This window comes from Onthophagus taurus, chromosome 2 (genome assembly GCF_036711975.1).
Source record: "Onthophagus taurus isolate NC chromosome 2, IU_Otau_3.0, whole genome shotgun sequence".
Taxonomy (NCBI): domain Eukaryota; kingdom Metazoa; phylum Arthropoda; class Insecta; order Coleoptera; family Scarabaeidae; genus Onthophagus; species Onthophagus taurus.
In genome coordinates, this window is record NC_091967.1 from 12,800,129 (window position 1) to 12,820,339 (window position 20,211).

General features: G+C 31.4%; 3 protein-coding genes across 3 annotated transcripts; 2 read left to right on the forward strand and 1 right to left on the reverse strand.

Annotated features, from left to right (window-relative positions):
• The first annotated feature begins 9 nt into the window (after positions 1-9).
• On the forward strand, positions 10-3,752 carry LOC111425940 (zinc finger CCHC domain-containing protein 8 homolog). The gene is made up of 3 exons (XM_023060231.2): positions 10-849; positions 2,660-2,966; positions 3,021-3,752. The coding sequence occupies exons 1-3, from the start codon at positions 35-37 to the stop codon at positions 3,603-3,605; spliced, it is 1,707 nt and encodes a 568-aa protein (XP_022915999.1). The 5' UTR covers positions 10-34; the 3' UTR covers positions 3,606-3,752.
• A 2,728-nt stretch (positions 3,753-6,480) lies between these two features.
• On the reverse strand, positions 6,481-7,988 carry LOC111425879 (small integral membrane protein 14). Its single transcript, XM_023060169.2, has 4 exons — positions 7,749-7,988; positions 7,640-7,694; positions 7,451-7,590; positions 6,481-7,029 (listed from the first exon to the last, which is right to left on the reverse strand). The coding sequence occupies exons 1-4, from the start codon at positions 7,824-7,826 to the stop codon at positions 6,985-6,987; spliced, it is 318 nt and encodes a 105-aa protein (XP_022915937.1). The 5' UTR covers positions 7,827-7,988; the 3' UTR covers positions 6,481-6,984.
• Positions 7,989-9,852: 1,864 nt separating this feature from the next.
• LOC111425995 (Sodium-dependent dopamine transporter) lies at positions 9,853-20,202 on the forward strand. The gene is made up of 11 exons (XM_023060323.2): positions 9,853-10,479; positions 12,652-12,850; positions 15,470-15,604; positions 16,175-16,329; positions 16,389-16,480; positions 16,535-16,808; positions 16,864-16,967; positions 17,029-17,266; positions 18,673-18,901; positions 18,956-19,224; positions 19,279-20,202. Exons 2-11 carry the CDS (start codon positions 12,676-12,678, stop codon positions 19,411-19,413), a joined length of 1,806 nt encoding a protein of 601 aa, XP_022916091.1. The 5' UTR covers positions 9,853-10,479; positions 12,652-12,675; the 3' UTR covers positions 19,414-20,202.
• Positions 20,203-20,211: the final 9 nt, after the last annotated feature.

Below are 20,211 nucleotides of genomic sequence, written 5' to 3' on the forward strand. Positions count from 1 at the left end.
GTGGATTTTTTTAGTAAGTAACTAAAAAAATAAAATGGTTGACGTAAACAATTGCACGCGAAAACGAAGGAACGACACATCTGATGTAAACGAAGATGAGGTGTCAACATCAACGTTACAACCATCGACGGTTGAAAATTCAGAACCAGCTACAAAAATGGTTAAAAGTGAGAACGTAACAGACGATACAGAGACGTTGTCTCAAAACGACGTCGCAAGCGTTGATATAAAAAGATCAGATAATGAAAACTTGGTAATTTTACAAGAAGAAAATTTAAAATTAACAAACGACCTTGAAAGTCCAGAAAATGTTCATTTAAATGTTTGCAATAATAACATAAATGGAAATATTAATAATGTTAGTAATTCGATTGAATCAGATCCAAATCACCATATAATTACAATTAAATTCCATAATCCATCGATAGCAGAAAATTATAAAAATAAATTTTTGCATTTTTTAAAAACTATAAAAGAGTTTAGCTTTGTAAATGTAAGTAGTGATTTGGAGATAAAAATAAGCAAAAATGGACATGACAGTAAAGACAATGATGTACATAGCGGTGAAAATAGTCGTAAAAGGAAAAGAAAGAAATCAAAAACTGCCGATTTGTTTATTGTTGACAAAACTCCTTCGGGAGAGAGTGCAGATAGATTGGAGCTTAAATACACAAGTAAATATTCTGTACAAATTGAAGAGAAATTAATGAATACTGCAAGGAACAACAATGCTAGTCTTTGTTTTAATTGTAATAAGAATCATAATTTGAGAGATTGTCCTGAACCTAAGGATTATAATAAGATTAATGCTGCTAGAATGAAGATGAAGTCTCAACAATTTGTTAAAACGTAAATAAAACCATTAGAATTAGTTTACAGTGATATAATAAAGTCTACATATACCCCAGAAAATGATATCTCAGCTACCAAAATGTTATTCAATGAAATTTTTGAACAAAAGATGTAAGAAGTCTTTATTATTTCCATATTTTACATAAAAACTATATAAGTTATTATTAATCATCGAGAACACAAAACATAATCATATCTCTAACTCATAAAAGTCTACATATTACTCTTATACATACTATATCATTAATAATCAAAACAAGTTTAAAATTTACATACTAAAATTAATATTTGGTAGGTCCTCCCTTAGTAGCTAATCATCAAGGCATGAAATCAACTAATTTTGCTGTAATTTATAGTGAAATACCCATTCCCATAATAGTGCAGCTTTCAAGTAGCTTTTTATTTTAATGTGTAACTTATACATATTGTATGGGGTTGGGTTGGGTGACTGCAGTGGTGAGTGTAGCTGTTTAGGGACATTATACAGTGCTTTGGGTCTAAGGATTTAAACTTTTTCCGCCATTTTTAAACAAGTTATGACGTCATCGCTATTTTTTCAAATAGCAATCCCCCATTTTTATTATGGAATATGAAAGAGGAAGTTTTTCTGAATTTGGTGCAGCCAAAATTAATATTAGCCACATAAGAAAATATTCGAGAAGAATTGCCTTAAAGTTTCATGATTTTCCATTCAATTGATTGTTTCAGATATTTTATTAAGACAATGATTAATTTTTGATATCTGAAACAGTTGGTTGCCATGGTTACGTATGGCTACTGCTATTTTTCTATCTGAATTGAATGGAAAATAATGAAACTAACAATTTTTTTCAAAAATTTTCTTGTGGAACCAATATTAATATTGACTACTAGATTCAGAAAAATGTCCTCTTTCATATTCCGTAATAGAAATGAGTCATAGCTATTTGAAAAAAATGGCGATGACGTCATTACTTGTTTAAAATGGCTATACAAAATATATAAAGTCTATACCAAATAATTGCAAAAAATTTAAATCTTTAGACCCGTCTCAGCGATTTTTCCATAAATTGTTTTTAATGGTTTTACCGAATTTATCCGTTATTTTTGTGAAACCCTGTATAATACCCGTTCCTTCACAATGTGAGCTGTGTGCTTGGGATCATTATCATGTTGGAATATCCACTGTGATCCCAAGCCTAATTTATTGACCAATTCCTTTAAATTAGTTCGCAATATGTTCAGATATACATGGCGGTCTATAATTGTCTCAATAAACTCTAAATTTCCTACACTAGCCTCCAACATACAACCCCATACCATCACGTTTCCTCCGCCATGCTTCACTGTGGCGTTAAGTTTTTCTTATTCATCTTTTCGTTTTTGTTGTCCCATCATAACCAAAAATGTTGAATTTACTTTCATCTGAAAATACAACAGTATACCAGAAGGTAGTATCGTTTTTCTCATATAATTTAGCAAAATCGACTCTTTCGCAATTGTTTTCAATATGAATCGCTTTTTTCTGGGAACTCTGCTGCTGTAGCTATCACTTCATAGCACAAGTCGAACTGTTTCGGGATTTACGGTTATAGATTTTGATACCGCGTGTGATTTGGCTATATCAAACGCAGTAGTTGTGATCGTTTTTAAAATTGACCGCTTATCTCTACATGTCTTCTAATATCCTTCGTTTAAAAATTTCATTGAATTACATTTCAGGAGCTGAGATATTATCATTTTCTGAATTGTATGTGGACTTTATTGTATCACTTTATTAAATTAAAGTAACATTAATCTTTAATAAAATAATTTTTGTTCAATCCAGTCGTTATCATATGGAAGAAGACCAGAAATATTCCCAATTCTCCCCAGGAAAAATTTCCGAACATCTAAGAGACGCTTTGGGAATATATAAAGATGAACTGCCCCCTTACATTTATAAAATGAGGCTTTTTGGTTATCCACCTGGGTGGTTAGAAGAAGCCAAAATAGAACAATCCAATATGAGCCTGTTCAATATTGAGGGAAAAGAAGATTACAACAGCAAAAACAAGGTTACAACTAATATTAACGTTGATAAAATTGTTGAGTATCCAGGATTTAATATGCCTATAGAGGAAGGTATAAAAGATGTAAGTGTGTTTATTCAAATTTTAATTTTTTTCTTGAGCAAAAAAGAATTTTAGGAATACAATTTACACGATTGTCCCCCGTTTTCAAATCGTTGTAGTAAAGAAGCAATGATAAATTTCTTAAAGGAATCTTTTCAAAAAGAAATAGATAACAATGAAACGTGCGATATGGATTTAGATCAAAGTACGGATGATAGTACAGCTCCTTCTGGCTGTGAAGAAGTGTTTTCACCAAGTTTAACAGAGTTAGAAAAGCAAAAATTAGAATTATTAGCTGAATTGGATGGCGGAAAATACAATAGCGAAATGGAAGAGAAAAAGGACGCTGAAAAGAGTGATAACAAAACTGACGAAAACATTGATAGTAAAATTGAGATTGTTGAAGATAATACGACGAACGGAGTTATTCCATCTTCGCCTGTGAGAGATGTAAAATTAAGCGTTTTTGGAACGCCGATTTTTCAGACTACATCACCTTATTGCGTTTTACCGCATCCAGATAAATTTTCAAAAGACATATCACCGGTGATAAATTTTGAAAATTTACCAAACTCAACAGGAAAGTATGAACAGATGTCCGCAGTTATACAAAAAGTCAGGAAAACATTAAAAGATATTAGTGAAAAATTAAAACCTTAGGAAAATATAGAATTTTGTTTTTTTCGTCATTATTTGTATAGTAACTTTAAAGAAAAAAAAAAGAGACAGTACAAATTTTAATAATTGACTAAGGTGTACATTTTATACAACTGGAAATAAAATTTATAATTAAAATAGTAATAATAATCCCTCTTCATACCTATTTAGTTTAACATTATATAAGGATTTTATTAATTTCACCCATAAATAATAAGTTAATGGGAATTTATTTATTGTGAGATTTTAGGAACCCCATTGAATTTGGAATGAAAGCCTTTGGTGTAACAAAAACTTTTCATTTACATCTTTATGTCACATACGGTGGTTTTTATTGCATCTGGTTTAAAGCAGAGGTTATGGTCCAAAATAAAATATGTATCAAGATACTGTAATTTAAACTATGACTATTTTTCAGGAAACTTCCCAGCTGAATATAAGCTTGGTGATAACTTAGCTATCACAATTATGGAGGAAAATTGTTTCACCTAAACAAAATTGTTTTATTTCTCACAAGGGAAGTTCCATACCGCGATTTTCTTGAAATTTGGCATACAAGTAGTGTAAAATATTCGACACATATATCGTTATATCTGCCCGAGCGTCGTTTTAAGGGTAGACAACACACTTCGATTTTGGAGAATCTGATGTCCGTTTTCGAGAATTCAAAATGGTGGACACAGATTTTTTTAAATTGTCCACCTTGTTAAAAATTGCAAAAAAATTTTAAAAATTTAAGAAAATTTAAGGTGGATTTCTAGAAAAACGGTTAATATCAAAAACTACCTCTAAAAGTAACTAATCATGGAAACTCCTCACTACAAGAAGTGATGCACAGAATCAAAAAAGAATACTAATTAGACCGAACCATTTCTTGGTTTTATTAATTTGACATGTCAATTTGATAGAAACAAATCAGTAACCCCCAACTTTACTTCAAAGCTTTCTATTACTCATTTTTAATACTAATTTTAGAGTTTTTGTATTACGTTTTGTCAATTTGGCGATGGAAGCGCAAAAAGCAAGTTTTATTTCATGGTTTCGCACAAGCTAATTAAAATAGTTTCTAACCGTTGTCGATGATACGCGGTTTGAGTAATATTTGCTCTGTCGTCTCCAGCTATGTCTCAAGGACCTGTGTCGATTCTGGTTCTGTGGTACTCGCTGAATCTGTATTATAATTTATTAACTCTACTCCTCTGATAGCAATGATAGGTTTAACTCTCAGGAAAGTTTCCTGTAAGGTCAGAACTCGTGGAGATCGATCAAGCACGTTTGAAAATCACGAAAGTGTCTGGCTCTTATGTCTGCTTTGTAATATTGCCCTAGAAAAGATAGTGCGAGATGTAGCACTCCGAATCTAGATCATTAGGTTATAAATCAACGTGAATCTTGGTATTCTTTTATATAGGGAGGACAGAAGACGAAGTGATTGACTTTACAAGGTTGAAAACGGACGCGGAGAAGATGGGTTTAAAGTTAAATTTCACAAAGACCAAGTATATGGTGGCAAAGGCGGTTAGCAGTTTCGTATAGTAGGGATCGAATTAAATTTAGCAAAGCGCAAAGATTGAGATGGGTTGGCCATGTAGTCAGAACGGACATAAAGAGTACCACAAGAATTACCTTTGATCACCGTGGACCTGTGGGTAGGAGATCACTTTGGAGCTCGAAGAGACAATTTGTGGACGCAATGAGGAGGCTGAAGATCGGGGTTTAGAGACGACAAGCACGGGATATATAAGTTTGGAAAGAACTGTTAAGGTAGGTCAATGACCTGTAGAGATGATGAAGCCTTGTGTTGACTCATCTCAACGTGTTGCATATTATCTTTTGTGACTGCGTAGCGCATTGAAAACCGACTCGGACTGCGAGAATTTCTTATGCAGTTTCTAGACCATTTGTCTTTCTCAAACACCATATTTGGCTTTCGCGTACTGTATATGGTGTTGTGCAACAATGACGATGGTCACTCATATAGGCCCCATAAACCGACAAGCAAATTGCGCAACAATCGCTGTTTTGCTAAAATTGTGTAGTGTATGGTGTTGGTTGATGCTTTGCAGAAATTAAAAATTCTTTGAAATTAGTTGCGCAACGTTATTGGTTCCGTGTGACACCCTGTCCTGTAGTTATAAATCTTTTCTTCATTGGTGAGGTTTCTCTTACTAAATAGTTTCATTAAATTTTCCATAAGTGGGAAGGCATCGTCCCCTACGAAAACATGTGACATTTTGATGATAAATTTTGCGAGTAGCTATATCTGTTTCAAACTTTAAACCATAATAGGTAAGTCCAGATGCAAGGTACCTTAAAGTAGCAAATAAACTTTGCTTGGATGATATTGCTTCTGTCAATATTGTGTCTTGTTTTTGTATAAGTGGTGTTACCTTGACCAATAATTCACCAAAAATGGGATCCATTCGTAAATAATTTTTATAGTCTAACGGTGATCTCAACTTTAAGTCGTTGAGAAGATATGCATGGCTAAAAAATGATCTTTTCTTTAACCTCCTTTATTCATACTCTCCGCTTCCTTTTTCTTTTAGCATCTTCCGACCCAACAGCAATTATTATAGCTAAACAGGCTGCTTCGTCAGACGGTATGTTTCCGTGCGTACACAACACAACCAACTGAAGTTTGTATAAAATTGTGTGTAGTGTATGGGTAACCTTGTTTGCACAATAGCCTGTTGTGCAACGTTAGTTTGCGGAATATGTTTGCAGGTATATGGGGCCTAATACATTACCTGTTGTCGGATCTGCCCCCATATTGGCTATCTGACTTTTGCTGTACCCTATATACATTTTCATAATAAAATTGAACCTGAACTAGGATTTGAACACAATTATTAACACAACCTAAAAGAATAATAACTCCTATTCATACCTATTTATTTCTACAAGAAAACAACACAATATAATTTATAAATCATAGATACTGTTACATAATATTGTTAACAAATTACTATTGTTAATATTAATATAAAATAAAATTAGAATTTAATTTTAATAATGTATAAATAAAATTTTTAACTTAATAGATAACTCAAAATAATAATAAAAATCTAAATGGGAATGTTTAAAAACAAAAAGAAAAGACTTAAAATATCAAATTCAGTTTGATAATTGCATTACACAAATAAAAATCACCATTCATAACGAGATTCAATAATTTTTTTGATAATTTCGACCCACCAGACTAGCCATAATTTTTTCTCCTATGAGATAATTTTTCAAAAAACTTTCTTATACAAAAATATAAACACCCTTATTATATATTAATTTATTCTATCTTGTAAAATGTGCGTGTAGAATTAAAAAAGTGTTTTAACACTTAAAAACGCAGGTTGCAATTAATCTAAAACTTTAGATTTTTCATTTAACAACTGCTGGGAGGCGGTGTGGGTGGTGCTCCATTCGAATCCTACGAACAAAGAACATAATGACATTCAATTTAGATTAAATATGCCTTTTTTGTGAGATTTATTGCAAAAAAATCGCAATTTTTAACGGATCAACGAAAATTTACAATGGTCGTGTATTTATGGAGGTTTTCGTCAAGGTCAATGCTTAAAATGAACCGGACGCAGGTATAATGAGCGAATTTTACCTTGAAACAAGATAATAATCCTAAATATGGGTGGATACAAAAATAATATTTAAATCTTTCGCTTTTAATCAATTAATACTTTGTAGTGTAAAAAGAAATTTAGAAAATTAACTCCATTTATTTTAATCTTTTGAAACAACTTATAGAAAAAAGTATTTATACGATTTGCATATTTTTTCAAAAAATTCTTACATATTTTTTACTGATAAAGAGTTATTTTTTGTTGAAATCTTACCCGTTCGTTAAAGCAAGGTTTCTCTGAAGTATTCTTAGTTCTAAATCGATTAGGTCTTAAATAATAAATAAGTAAGGCCATAACAAACATAACACTCATCATAAAAATCCCTTCATCATTCCCTCTTTGTAGAGATGCACCTAAAAAAGAAACATTTTCATAATAAAACACTCACCAACTTTCACTTACCAGTAATATCATCAACACATTCAGAATCTGTGCAATATGATTGAGATTGTCTCAACTACAAAGAATAGAAGTAATGACACGATATTAAGCTTAATTATAGTGTAATTACCATATTTAATAGTCTTCGCATGGCGATTTCATGGAAATTAAAACATTCGCAGGGATCAAATCCTCCTTCGTCGCTCATATTTATAGTAAATCACAAGACTTTTAGTGCAACCAAAAAGAACTATTTTAATGGGTAACTTTTCACTTACTCTAATTAAACACAGCTGTTGTATACAAGGAAAAAAAGATTTGTGTGTGTACAATTCCAAGGTTTATAAACATCTGTCAAATGTGTCAAGTGCTGGATTAGCAATAAGCCATTAAAGAGCAAAAAAAACGGGTTTCTATTGGTGAACGTTCATCCAATAGAAACAACTTTAGTGGCATAAAGTGGCGGGAGCGATTTTGAAATTACAAAATTTCCAAGAATTTATTTAAACAATTTTAAAAATTTTTTATTTTACTACTTACAATGTGTTTTTCTGTAATTATAAGTCAGTAATTATAATAAAAAATTTAATTATATCTTAGTAACTTCAAAGTTATATTTAAATATCTAGGGTGAAAAGATATTCCCCCCACCACTGTTAAAGACTCATCCGAATCGTAAAATATATTTAATATAATGGCGGGAAACTTAAATGTAATCAACAGAAGTTGGCTTTTAAAGATTATTAAAAACATGTTTAGAATTTTTTAAATGAATGAATCGATAGGAATTAATCTAGAATCAACAAATTAAGAAATTTGAAAGAAAGTATCTGTATTGTTTTGATTCGTAATGGGAAGAGAAACTTTCTCTGTTTGTTTCTGCTTACTTCAAGACTTTTAAGATGTTCAAAAACCGTGAAATAAACTCAACCACATAATTAAAAGTAAAGCAAAACTTAAATTATGAAGTTTTATTTGTTATTTAACTTATTTTCATCACTGTATTTACTCGAATAGACATTTGGTCACAGGAATTTGGAGTGTTAACTTTTTGGGAGTTAATGTGTGAATCTTTTTAACTCGTTGAGTGTCGTGAGCAGCATAACATGATTAATATACAACTCAAATACGCAGATGTTGTGTTTTTTGATTCGTACATTTTATAAATAAGAATCAAATAGGAATGTTTAGTTATTTAATGTTGGCTAAAATGGTTCTAATAATTTTGAAATGAAATTGAATTAGAATATAAATTTCGGTAATTCGAGAAGTGTTTAAAAGTGGATACGGTCAAATGGGCATTTATATTACGCGTTAAAATGGAAAGTAAACCCTTTTTACGATGTCCACTACAGCCTTTTCTACTTCGGGGGTCATTAATCATAAAAGACGCTTAAAATGACCGATTTATGCTTCGGGCTCTGTTTGCAACACGGTTATCTACTCAAAGGATTTTATTTTAACGTGAAATCTTGAACGAATTAATATTTCCGCTACCCTTGAATAGGAAAGTTTTATACTATTTCGAAATAAAATTGCTAAAGTCAGACCATAAAACTGTACTTTTTATGATTATTGATTATTGTATGATATTAAAATTTTTGAGTGAAGACCCGAAAGTATATGTATGTTGAGTTGTTTGTATGATGATCAGACTGCATAAAAAATTAAACGAAGTTTCTCAAAGGAGTTTATACTTATAATTTCAGATGATGCAAAATGATGCTTTTTTCAGTCGATACATGCAACAATAAAGTGATATGAGAACAAATGGGGTTACAAGAGACAATAATGAAAGATATTGGGAGAATCCAAGTTTTATGGCATGGTCGTGTACAACGAATGGTGGAGGACACATTATCAAAAAGAGCAATGGAGTAGATACCACAGCAAAGAAGAGCGATCAGGAATCTCAATGTGGGAGAGATATGGTTTTTTAAAATAAATGCAACCCAAGTCTATTTTGCTAAAATATGATAATCAATAACTCAATAATTCAAACGCAACTAACTAATCTATTAATTTAATTACATTTCAATTTATCTAGGCTATTTAAGTGCATTCACAAAAGAAGATCTTACAATTCATGGCTAACTGGATTATAAAGTGTACTTCCAAGACATTTGCGATTTGGTTAAAGACACATCTTATTCTAATCCTTGTTGTTGTAATTTACTTATTTTGTTTTATTTGCGCCAGAACTTACTTTTATTTCATTTATCGCTGAAAGAGTATCAATACTTGATTTTGACATTTTCATACAAGTTCTAGATCAAATAGAGTCTGTAAGTGCTCATGCTGTGTTGGTATAAATTCAGAAATATAGTATTGAAAGTGAACCTGTTTCAAGGTAGAATCACAGAACATATTGACTTGAGAAACAGTTTCTTAGGGCGAACAAAAAGTAAAGCTTTTGTATTGACTGAGTCAATAGTTATGAACATCTCCATTTAGCTATTAAACTGTAGAGGTTTTAGCGGGGACATTAATGTTATTCCATGATTCATTTAGTTTCAATTAGCACCAGCCAATGATAAAAAACCCAGAGGGAAATTTCATAATAAAAATCATTAATAAAATTGTGATTTTATTTAAAAATACGATTAAAAACAAACTGCATTCGGATTCTAAAAAGCTATTTTGAGGATATGTTAATAGATTAATTACATCGATTAAAGAGAAAAGATCACTTCTTGGAAATATGAAATATTTAATACCGCGCATGATCCGCTTCTTGCGAAAACTGACGACCCTCCTTTGGCCAAATCATTTCATCCACCGATGGGGCAGACCGACTCCAGTTTCACTATCGTCTGCATCCTCTGGCGCTGAAAGGAGATGTTGGTCGATCCCTTCAACAGGTAAGTCATAAAACTTAATTCTCTTTACTTCATCATTTTATCCGTTGCTTACTACGAGAATGTTTAGACTTGAAAAGATATTTTTCGTTTATTAGAAAAAAAAACACAATTGAGGACAGTCAATTATATCATTAGAACAATAAATTTTAATGTGGGATTAAACAAGAGTCGTGTAATCGTTTTCTTTATAGTCGGTATCTTTTGTAATAGTGCGAAATAGAGTTGTTTTTGTTATCATCATAGAAAATAATTACTTCGATTTCTTTTTTTTAATGTAATGTGTTTTCTTGTGATTCTTAAAATTATGATAAGAAAATTTAAGTTTCTCTTAAAATCAATTTTTTTTTCATTTGATTAATTTTTTTCAACGATTTTTATCTTCTTCTAGTTCTAGTTACATTTTCTAAAGTATTTTTAATTACATCTCTTGATTATTTTTTACTATTAATTTAAATTGTTCATATTTAACAGGCCCTTTCCTATATTTTGCTTTTATATTCATCGCCACATTTCCTAAATATTAGATACTTTTTCTGAAATTATTGATTCTATATTAACCCTTTGCCTTTTGTTTTCCTTGATAAAATGACAAAACTTTTTGCAATCCATATTTTTTAGTTATATTTATTATTTTCTTTTCTAAAATAGTAAAATTTCAAATATTCTTGTATTAAACGAAGAATTTATAAGATATAAAAGCTTTCAATGATAGGTTCGTATTAAAACCCGTTTGAAATACATTTTACTCGAGATTGATTAATCGAATCTAAAATTAGACCTTCTGGAACTTTTCAAACGCATCACAATCAATTTATCAACACCTAATTTCATTACACAAACTGATGCGAATGTAAACAGATTTATACCGGTGACATCCCATCGATGATGACCCATTGTTTTAGGGTAACGCGAGGGTTGACCGCAAATGGATGTCTAGTGGCAGTTCGATGGGTTTCCATCTCGCTAGCTGTCGCGGACAGGTGTCATTCAAGGTGTTAAGTGGTTTCCCTAAACATAAACCTCGCAATCTTCCAAATAATACTTAACCCCTAACATAATGTGATAAATATGTTGTAGTAATAATTAATGTATAATAAAATATACATTGTTATGAAATAGGATTTTTTTAAATACCTGAATATAATGAAATAAATGCGTTTCACGTTAATTCACATTAATTTGTAACGTTTTTGCATACATTCTTTATCACCATTCTGATTCTTGTTTCCACACTATATATAACTCATCTGACTACAGGGGAAGATACTTGAGTAGACTTGCCTGAAAATGTCACCTCATGAGATAAAATTTTATGAAATATTTTGCCATGCATTGGTTTTTTGGTATGCTTGATTTTTTAAATAAATTACTTGAGAATTTATATCACCAACATACTTTATATCGACGAATCGTGGAATGTGATGACTCTTAGGTTCGATCTATTTCCAGTTCCAAAATCAACGGGTTCGTCACAATTATGGAAAAATGTCTTGAACACATTAAACACAAACACCCTTCTGTCTGAATTTCTTCCTTTCAAGTTCATAAAAACATGGGATATTTATCTTTCTTCATCAGTGTCTACATCACATAACATTTTCCTTTTTAATTTATTAACGAGTTAGAAATCGATGAACCAATTACCTGCAGATAGATTTTGCAGTCATATTACCAGACTTGTTGGAATCTTGCTGGTTCCTTGTGTCATTTTGGTTCAGACAGTTTTGTTGGAAGTACCTTCTGTTTTTTACAACTTTTCTTTTTGTATTTCTTTCTACACAGAAAAAAAATAGGTTCTTTTTGAGAACTCCCTTAAATATTAGTTCTGTCAGTAGCAACCATGAGTAGGTTTTGCATACAGTGAAGATTTTCTTGCGTAGGTAAAGTCGTTAAGGTTTTCTTATTCCATCTTCCAAATTGCTTACTTTATTTAATCCTTCGCCACAACTTCATCTATGCCCGTTATGTGCAATCTCCCTTCTCCTTTGTTGGCCAATCTTTTAATCCCTATTTTTCTGCAACTTACACCGGATACTATAGAATGAATAAATGATTCCTTTTGCAAGAAACTTCTCTTTTTAATTTTTTGCTCGTTCGAGAATTTCGCATTTCTTTTAAATATGGTAGGGATTAAAAATTTAATATTCTAGTTATTATATTTTTTATTGTTAGATGTTGGTGCCTTGAAACTTAGAAATGTCGACAACCACGACGCCGACGACCATGATTCGGCCTCCAGGTACCGAAGTGGTAACCGACGCCCGAGAAACATGGGGTAAAAAAGTGGATTTTCTTCTGTCTGTTATTGGATTTGCTGTTGATTTGGCGAACGTTTGGCGATTTCCATATCTTTGTTATAAGAACGGCGGCGGTAAGTTATTTCAAAACGGAAACGATTTTACGAAGTCTGTAAACGACCGGAAATTGTTAATATTCCTTTGACCGAAGTATAAAGAAAAATCGGACTCTTATTCGTCTGACTGTGACTTCAAAGTACAAAAATCTTAATTTCTTTATTCCAACAGATTTTAACTCAATTATTAAACATTTTATTTCCACTAATATTCTTTTATGCAAAACTTTTATTACAATTTTCTTGTAGTACAAATTAATTTTTGATGTAATCTAAATAGCATGCTATAGTTGATAATTTTCGTTAATTTTATAGTTATAACAGGTTCAGAATATCACTTCGCGACCCCTATCATTTCACTCCCTTGCCTGTTAATGGCCTTAAAATCGAATTACTCGAGCATAGACGTTCAGAAGAGGCTTTATTGCCACTTTACACTGAGTAAAGACCGGACGGTGATCGCTTATTAAACTACCAAATTAATTGACACCTCAATTAAAAAAGAACGAAATCATATCAAAAATGTCACACATACAGGTTCACCTTACGTAGTGTTAATGTTAAAAAATAAGAATAATTCCCCTATATTTAATGTAAAAAGAAATTGAGATTTTATTACAGAACAAGTCTCAATGGACTTTTTGATCCTCTCAAGACATTAAAGACAATCACGTAGAAAATCTGATCCTCAAGGAAAAGGAATCGAGATTTAATTTATTTTAAAAGAGGATTTGAAAGAATAAAGCAAAAAAAGCCGGGAGTGTTCTCACAGGGACTTTCTCGAAAAATCGGATAGGTAAAATACAATTTTGTTGTGTGTTATCTTTGAATTTTATTTGCTACAATTAATAAATCATATTTTATATAGTACCAATCTGATTTTTGATTTGATTAAAATTTTATAAATATTTCAATGTTCTTAATAATTAAAAAACTCACATATATGATTCATTTGTCGTGTTCATTACAAATTGAAAGCTTATGTTTAATTGAAATCAAATACAGATATAAAACTGCATAATTTGTAGGGATATATAGCTTAATAACCAAGCAATAGTTCAAATCGAAGCTATTTGCGATCGAGACATTGAAATTGAGACTTTCAATATTCATTGCACCCAAGTATAACTATCTAAATATAAGGCATCAAGTATAACTTATCCCATCACCTTCGTAGTCGGTTTGACAGGATCGATTGTAATCTCTGCGACAATCTCCCTAATTCATTAGAAATAAAGCTTTATATTTTGGATACGCAATAATTATTTGGATATTAAGCCAGTAATTCAGTAAAGACGTACACATAGCCGATACAATGACATCGTAACCATCAACTCTCATTGCACTCAAGAGGTACTTATCGAGTCTGAGATAAACTGGAGGAGTAATTGAGCCCAATAGATTAGACTCATAGATGTTCTCATTGTTATTTCATAAATGAAGTTTTTTCGGAAAAAGTTTCCAAACAAGGTTTATAACCAACTACCAGAACTAGATGAATTAATTAAATTCCTATTAACTTTCCATACTGCAGTATCAGTTTCACATACTATTAGAAGTTTCCAAACAAAGTTGACAGGCAACCTCAGATCAAAAGGAATTAATTAGATTCTTGTTAATTTTCCATATTACGGTATCGTGTTCATACAGCTCTATGTCATGATCAAAGTTTTTGCAAAAATTCGCATAAACTTGGATTTCAAACACTTAATATGCCATCAATTACTTTTAATATTACGATCGGGCAACTATGTCTAGGTACTATAATGGTATTTGTAAAGTTTTATATTTTTAATACATATTCTGCTGGTCAGCTATTTGTCTATGAATCTTTGCCGTCTATTCGTTCCATCACACAGAAGTCAAAAGCAAGACAGATGAAACCAACAGATAGAGTTCAATTTCTAATTATCAATAAACCATCACAGCTCTCATTGGAAAGAGAGAACGCCCAGAGAAAACCGTGCCAGAACAGCTGGATTCAAAATGGGAACACATTCTTCCATGTCTGCTACGCTGACGATGCTGTTCTTATTGCAGATTCTGATGACAACCTCTAAATGTTACTACATTTTTTTAACACTAAAATAAAAGAACTAAATATGCTCATCAAGACTGAGAAGACCAAATGCTTAGTAATATTCAAGGAAATCTTTTTAACTATAAAACCAGTGTGCGCGGCAGAGACAAGTTGAGATACAAGCAGGATTCTACAAATAATGAGAACAGTCTAGATGAAAACCACTAAGAAATCTACAAGTCAAATTTTTACACTTCAGAATATAGAAGGAAGATATCACACAACAATGTGGAATACAGGACTTAGAAAGATGAGTTGAGAAAAAGATTCTGGAACAAACATAAAAGAGGAATAAAAGACGCCAGAGACGTTAAAATCGCAAGAATAGAACTTATAGAACCCAGTAGAAAAAATGTCACAAGGAAGACCACCAAAACGATGGCAAGAATGTTGGAACTCATCTTCTGGGGAAGAGATGTTGGCAATGAACAAGAAGTAGCCTGCCAATAATTTAAATTATGTCTTAAAATCAATATTTCTATACGAAGAACATAAATTTATATTTATATATGTTACTAAATTGAAAATATTGTTTGTATAATTATTTATTATTTTAGGTGCTTTTCTAGTTCCATATTGTATTATGCTTATCATCGGAGGAATTCCATTATTCTACATGGAATTAGCATTAGGACAGTTCAACAGAAAAGGGGCAATAACTTGTTGGGGAAGACTCGTACCACTTCTTAAAGGTACTCTACATTTTTTTTTTATTACTTAAGTATAAGAAAAATCCACTTCCATCATCCATAAATCATCATTCCTTGAAACACTTATAAATTTCACACTCGGCCGATCCGCAAAAGTCATATAATTCAGCTTAAGTGGCCATCCACTCTCTCTTAAACCCAGCTGAATATTGATGTACTTCTCTCTTTCTCTGTTCAAAAATTCCCCAACTTTCGCGACGAGTTGACGACGTCGAGACCCCCTCACAATACCGTTTCCGAGAGCGGCAGCTTCCGGGTATTAGTCCGAGTAGATAATTGACTCTCTCGAGTTCTTGCTATAGCTCGCGCGAAAACCATCCTTCTCGTAGATATTTTACGCTCGATCCCAGTTTAGTCGGACTCTTTCCATTTTCGAACACAATACTTCCTATTTCAATAAGAAACCTTACAATGGAAACACACCTGTTGATTAAATTGATTAAAACTTGAAGTAATCATCGATAATTAAGTTTTTCTTTGCGATAAATTAAATTACTTCAAACTAATAAAAAAGTTAAATTAATAATAGTTTGATTTAAAATATTTTTTTAGGAATAGGATACGCTGTTGTACTTATAGCGTTTTACGTCGATTTTTATTACAACGTGATTATCGCTTGGGCTTTACGATTTTTCTTCGCGTCTTTTACCGATCTTTTGCCATGGACTACGTGCGATAATCCATGGAATACACCAAATTGTAGACCAGTAAGAAAAATTAATAAAATGTGTTTTATTTCGTTATCTAATTATAATTAAAATTTTAGTTTGATGTAAATTTAGCAAACGCAACTAATGGAAATTCATCTGCTTCTGGTTCTGCAAATAGCTTTGATTCTGCTGCATCTGAATATTTTAAGTAAGTTTATTTATTTTTTTGATGTTTTATATTAATAATTTTTTTAAAATCTAGTCGCGCAATCTTAGAATTACACCGAAGTGAAGGATTACACGATCTTGGAACCATAAAATGGGATATCGCGTTGTGCCTTTTGGCAGTTTACGTAATTTGTTACTTTTCTTTATGGAAAGGAATCTCAACGTCGGGAAAAGTTGTGTGGTTCACCGCTTTATTTCCATACGCTGTGCTTTTAATTCTTTTAATTCGTGGAATAACTTTACCTGGGTCGGCGGAAGGAATCAAATATTATCTTAATCCGAATTTTAATAAAATAACTTCACCAGAAGTAAATAAACATCATTTGAAATTAGTATAAAATCAATTAATTGCATTTATTTTAGGTTTGGGTAGATGCAGCAACACAAGTATTTTTTTCTTTGGGGCCAGGATTTGGTGTTTTGCTTGCATACGCCTCTTACAACAAGTACCACAATAACGTGTATAAGTATGTCGTTTATCGCGAGGATTAAGTTAAATCTAAAGTTAATCTTGATTTTATTTATAAGGGACGCCCTACTTACCAGCATCATCAATTCGGCGACCAGCTTCATAGCGGGATTCGTCATATTTTCGGTCTTAGGTTATATGGCCCACGCTTCTGGAAGGGATATAAAGGATGTTGCAACAGAGGGACCGGGACTTGTTTTCATTGTATATCCTGCGGCAATCGCCACGATGCCTGGCAGTATATTTTGGGCGCTAATCTTCTTTATGATGCTACTCACGTTAGGACTTGACAGCTCAGTGAGTTTTCTTTTCTTAAAAGAAAATATTTTTATTATGTATAGTTTCTATTATACTATAGTGTATCAATAATACAGGAAAATCTTGATATAACGCACCTCGTTAAAACGAACTTCGGATATAACGAACAAAATATTTTTAAATCATACTATTAATATTATCTATTTAATATATCAGTACTGGTGATGGATAAATATGAAATAAGTGTGGATTATGATTTAATGATGCATTAGGAATATTTTTTATTCATAACGTCTTTCTCCATCAGTTTTAGTACTTCCGTTAGAGTTGATTTTATTAAGAGAAATCGTCCAATTTTAAAATTTTGTGATTTATGCTATATCATTACAAACTGGTGATGGATATATATGAAATAAGTGTGGATTATGATTTATTGATGCATTAGGAATATTTTTTATTCATAACGTCTTTCTCCATCAGTTTTAGTACTTCCATTAGAGTTGATTTTATTAAGAAAAATCTTCCCATTGTGACATTTTGTATTTTATGCTATATCACTAGAAACTGTTGATAAATAAATATGAAATAACTGAAGATTGTGATTTATTGATGCATTAGGAATATTTTTTATTCATAACGTCTTTCTCCATCAGTTTTAGTACTTCCGTTATAGTTCATTTTATTAAGAAAAATCGTCCCATTTTGACATTTTGTATTCTATGCTATATCACTAGAAACCGTTGATAAATAAATATGAAATAAGTGTAGATTGTGATTTATTGGTGCATTAGGAATATTTTTTATTCATAACATCTTTCTCCATCAGTTTTAGTACTTCCGTTAGAGTTGATTTTATTAAGAAAAATCGTCCCATTTTGACATTTTGTATTTTATGCTATATCACTAGAAACTGATGATGGATAAATATGAAATAAATGTGGATTATGATTTATTGACGCATTAGGAATATTTTTTATTCATAACGTCTTTCTCCATCTTTTTTAGTACTTTCGTTATAGCTGATTTTATTAAGAAAAATCTTCCCATTGTGACATTTTGTATTTTATGCTATATCACTAGAAACTGTTGATAAATAAATATGAAATAAGTGTAGATTGTCATTTATTGGTGCATTAGGAACATTTTTTATTCTTAACGTCTTTCTCCATCAGTTTTAGTACTTCCGTTAGAGTTGATTTTATTAAAAAAAATCGTCCAATTTTGACATTTTGTATTTTATGCTATATCACTAGAAACTGACGATGGATAAATATGAAATAAGTGTGGATTATAATTTATTGATGCATTAGGAATATTTTTTATTCATAATCTTTTTCTCCATCTCTTTTAGTACTTCCGTTAGAGTTGAGTTTATTAAGAAAAATCGTCCAATTTTGATATTTTATGATTTATGCTATATCGCTAGAAATTGTTATTTGTTTTAGTTTGGTGGATCTGAAGCTATAATAACAGCATTAAGCGATGAGTTTCCAAAAATTGGTCGCAACAGAGAAATTTTTGTCGCTTGTCTCTTCACATTGTACTTTTTGGTTGGTTTGGCATCTTGTTCGCAAGGTGGATTTTACTTTTTTCATTTACTCGATCGCTACGCTGCAGGTTATTCCATGTTAATAGCAGTTTTTTTCGAATCCATTGCTGTATCTTGGATTTATGGTAAATAGCACAATAAAATACCTCAACAAGCTTTTTTAAACTATTTTTTTAAAGGAACAAAACGTTTCTGCGACGATATTAAAGACATGATCGGATTTAGTCCTGGAATATACTGGAGATTTTGTTGGAGATTTGCAGCACCCTTATTTTTACTCTTCATCATTGTCTATGGTTTATTGGGATATGAACCTCTATCGTATGAAGGATATACATATCCAACTTGGGCTAACGTTCTTGGATGGGCTATAGCTGGATCATCAGTTAGTATGATACCATTAGTGGCAGCTTATAAATTTATAACTACTCCAGGAACTTGTTATAAGGTAATAAATATAAATCAAAAATTATCGAGTAGTGAACAATTAAGTTGTTTTCAGCGATTTAAAAAGTTAACAACACCTTGGAGGGATACGCAATTAGGAACACAAGTAAATGGGGTCATTCAATCGGAAAGTAATCAAATACGGTTAGGAAATACAGAAGAAACCACCACAAATGCAGTAGAAGTCTGAGGTTCGCGTCCCTGCATCCATTTTGATATTTATTATGTATAATCTGCTGTAGCTTTAAATCTAGCCGAAATATGTGTATTACGTATTCTTTTTTTTGATGTAGTTAGTTAGGCGTTTGGAAGTTTTCACATTTTGTTAGAAATATTTAATATTAGCCAATCAGGTGAACACAGCGAATAAATGACCAAACGAGTAGCTGTAGAGATAATAAACAACTAGATACTAAGTAAATAAATTTAATTATAAGTTAATGTATAAATATTAGGATCCATAAAGAGTATTAGTTAGCAATATGTAATTATCCACCTTTATATTTGTAGTATAAATTAAAATTAAGGGTGGACGTGCTAGTTGTAGATATGCTTTAACTTAGCTATATTAAAAAATATTGTATACATCAACAAATATTTTGTACTTTGTTATTGTAAAGATAAGATTTTATGGGAAGGCGACCAAACAGCCATTTGGTGGCCTTCAAAACATAGATATAGAGGACGGTTGTAAAACTGCAAATTAAGAATATTTTCATGTATAAAAATACTTAATGGAGGTAAAATACTTTATTATTGATATTCCTACAATTAAAATTGTTAGGATTTATTATTATTGGGTTCATATTTGTTGATTTACAAGTTAATTGTTAACAGCCATAACAACTAACTCGTCGTGATTGATGAAAAATTCCTATATTCTTTATTGTAACAATATTTATTAAAAATTATTTATCGAAAACGAACGTTACAGCCAAACGTTTGTTTTCTTAACGTTAATAAATTCAGTTTTCGTTAAGTTTGTCTT

Excerpts from the sequence above, each read along its gene's own strand:
- LOC111425940 (XM_023060231.2), top strand. The coding sequence starts at position 35 with ATGGTTGACGTAAACAATTGCACGCGAAAACGAAGGAACGACACATCT. Across the intron at positions 850-2,659 it reads TCTCAACAATTTGTTAAAAC|TCGTTATCATATGGAAGAAG; the intron begins GTAAATAAAACC and ends TGTTCAATCCAG. Across the intron at positions 2,967-3,020 it reads TAGAGGAAGGTATAAAAGAT|GAATACAATTTACACGATTG; the intron begins GTAAGTGTGTTT and ends AAAGAATTTTAG.
- LOC111425879 (XM_023060169.2), bottom strand. The coding sequence starts at position 7,826 with ATGAGCGACGAAGGAGGATTTGATCCCTGCGAATGTTTTAATTTCCAT. Across the intron at positions 7,695-7,748 it reads TGCGAAGACTATTAAATATG|TTGAGACAATCTCAATCATA; the intron begins GTAATTACACTA and ends TATTCTTTGTAG. Across the intron at positions 7,591-7,639 it reads ATGTGTTGATGATATTACTG|GTGCATCTCTACAAAGAGGG; the intron begins GTAAGTGAAAGT and ends TTTCTTTTTTAG.
- LOC111425995 (XM_023060323.2), top strand. The coding sequence starts at position 12,676 with ATGTCGACAACCACGACGCCGACGACCATGATTCGGCCTCCAGGTACC. Across the intron at positions 15,605-16,174 it reads ACTCGTACCACTTCTTAAAG|GAATAGGATACGCTGTTGTA; the intron begins GTACTCTACATT and ends ATATTTTTTTAG. Across the intron at positions 17,267-18,672 it reads CGTTAGGACTTGACAGCTCA|TTTGGTGGATCTGAAGCTAT; the intron begins GTGAGTTTTCTT and ends TATTTGTTTTAG.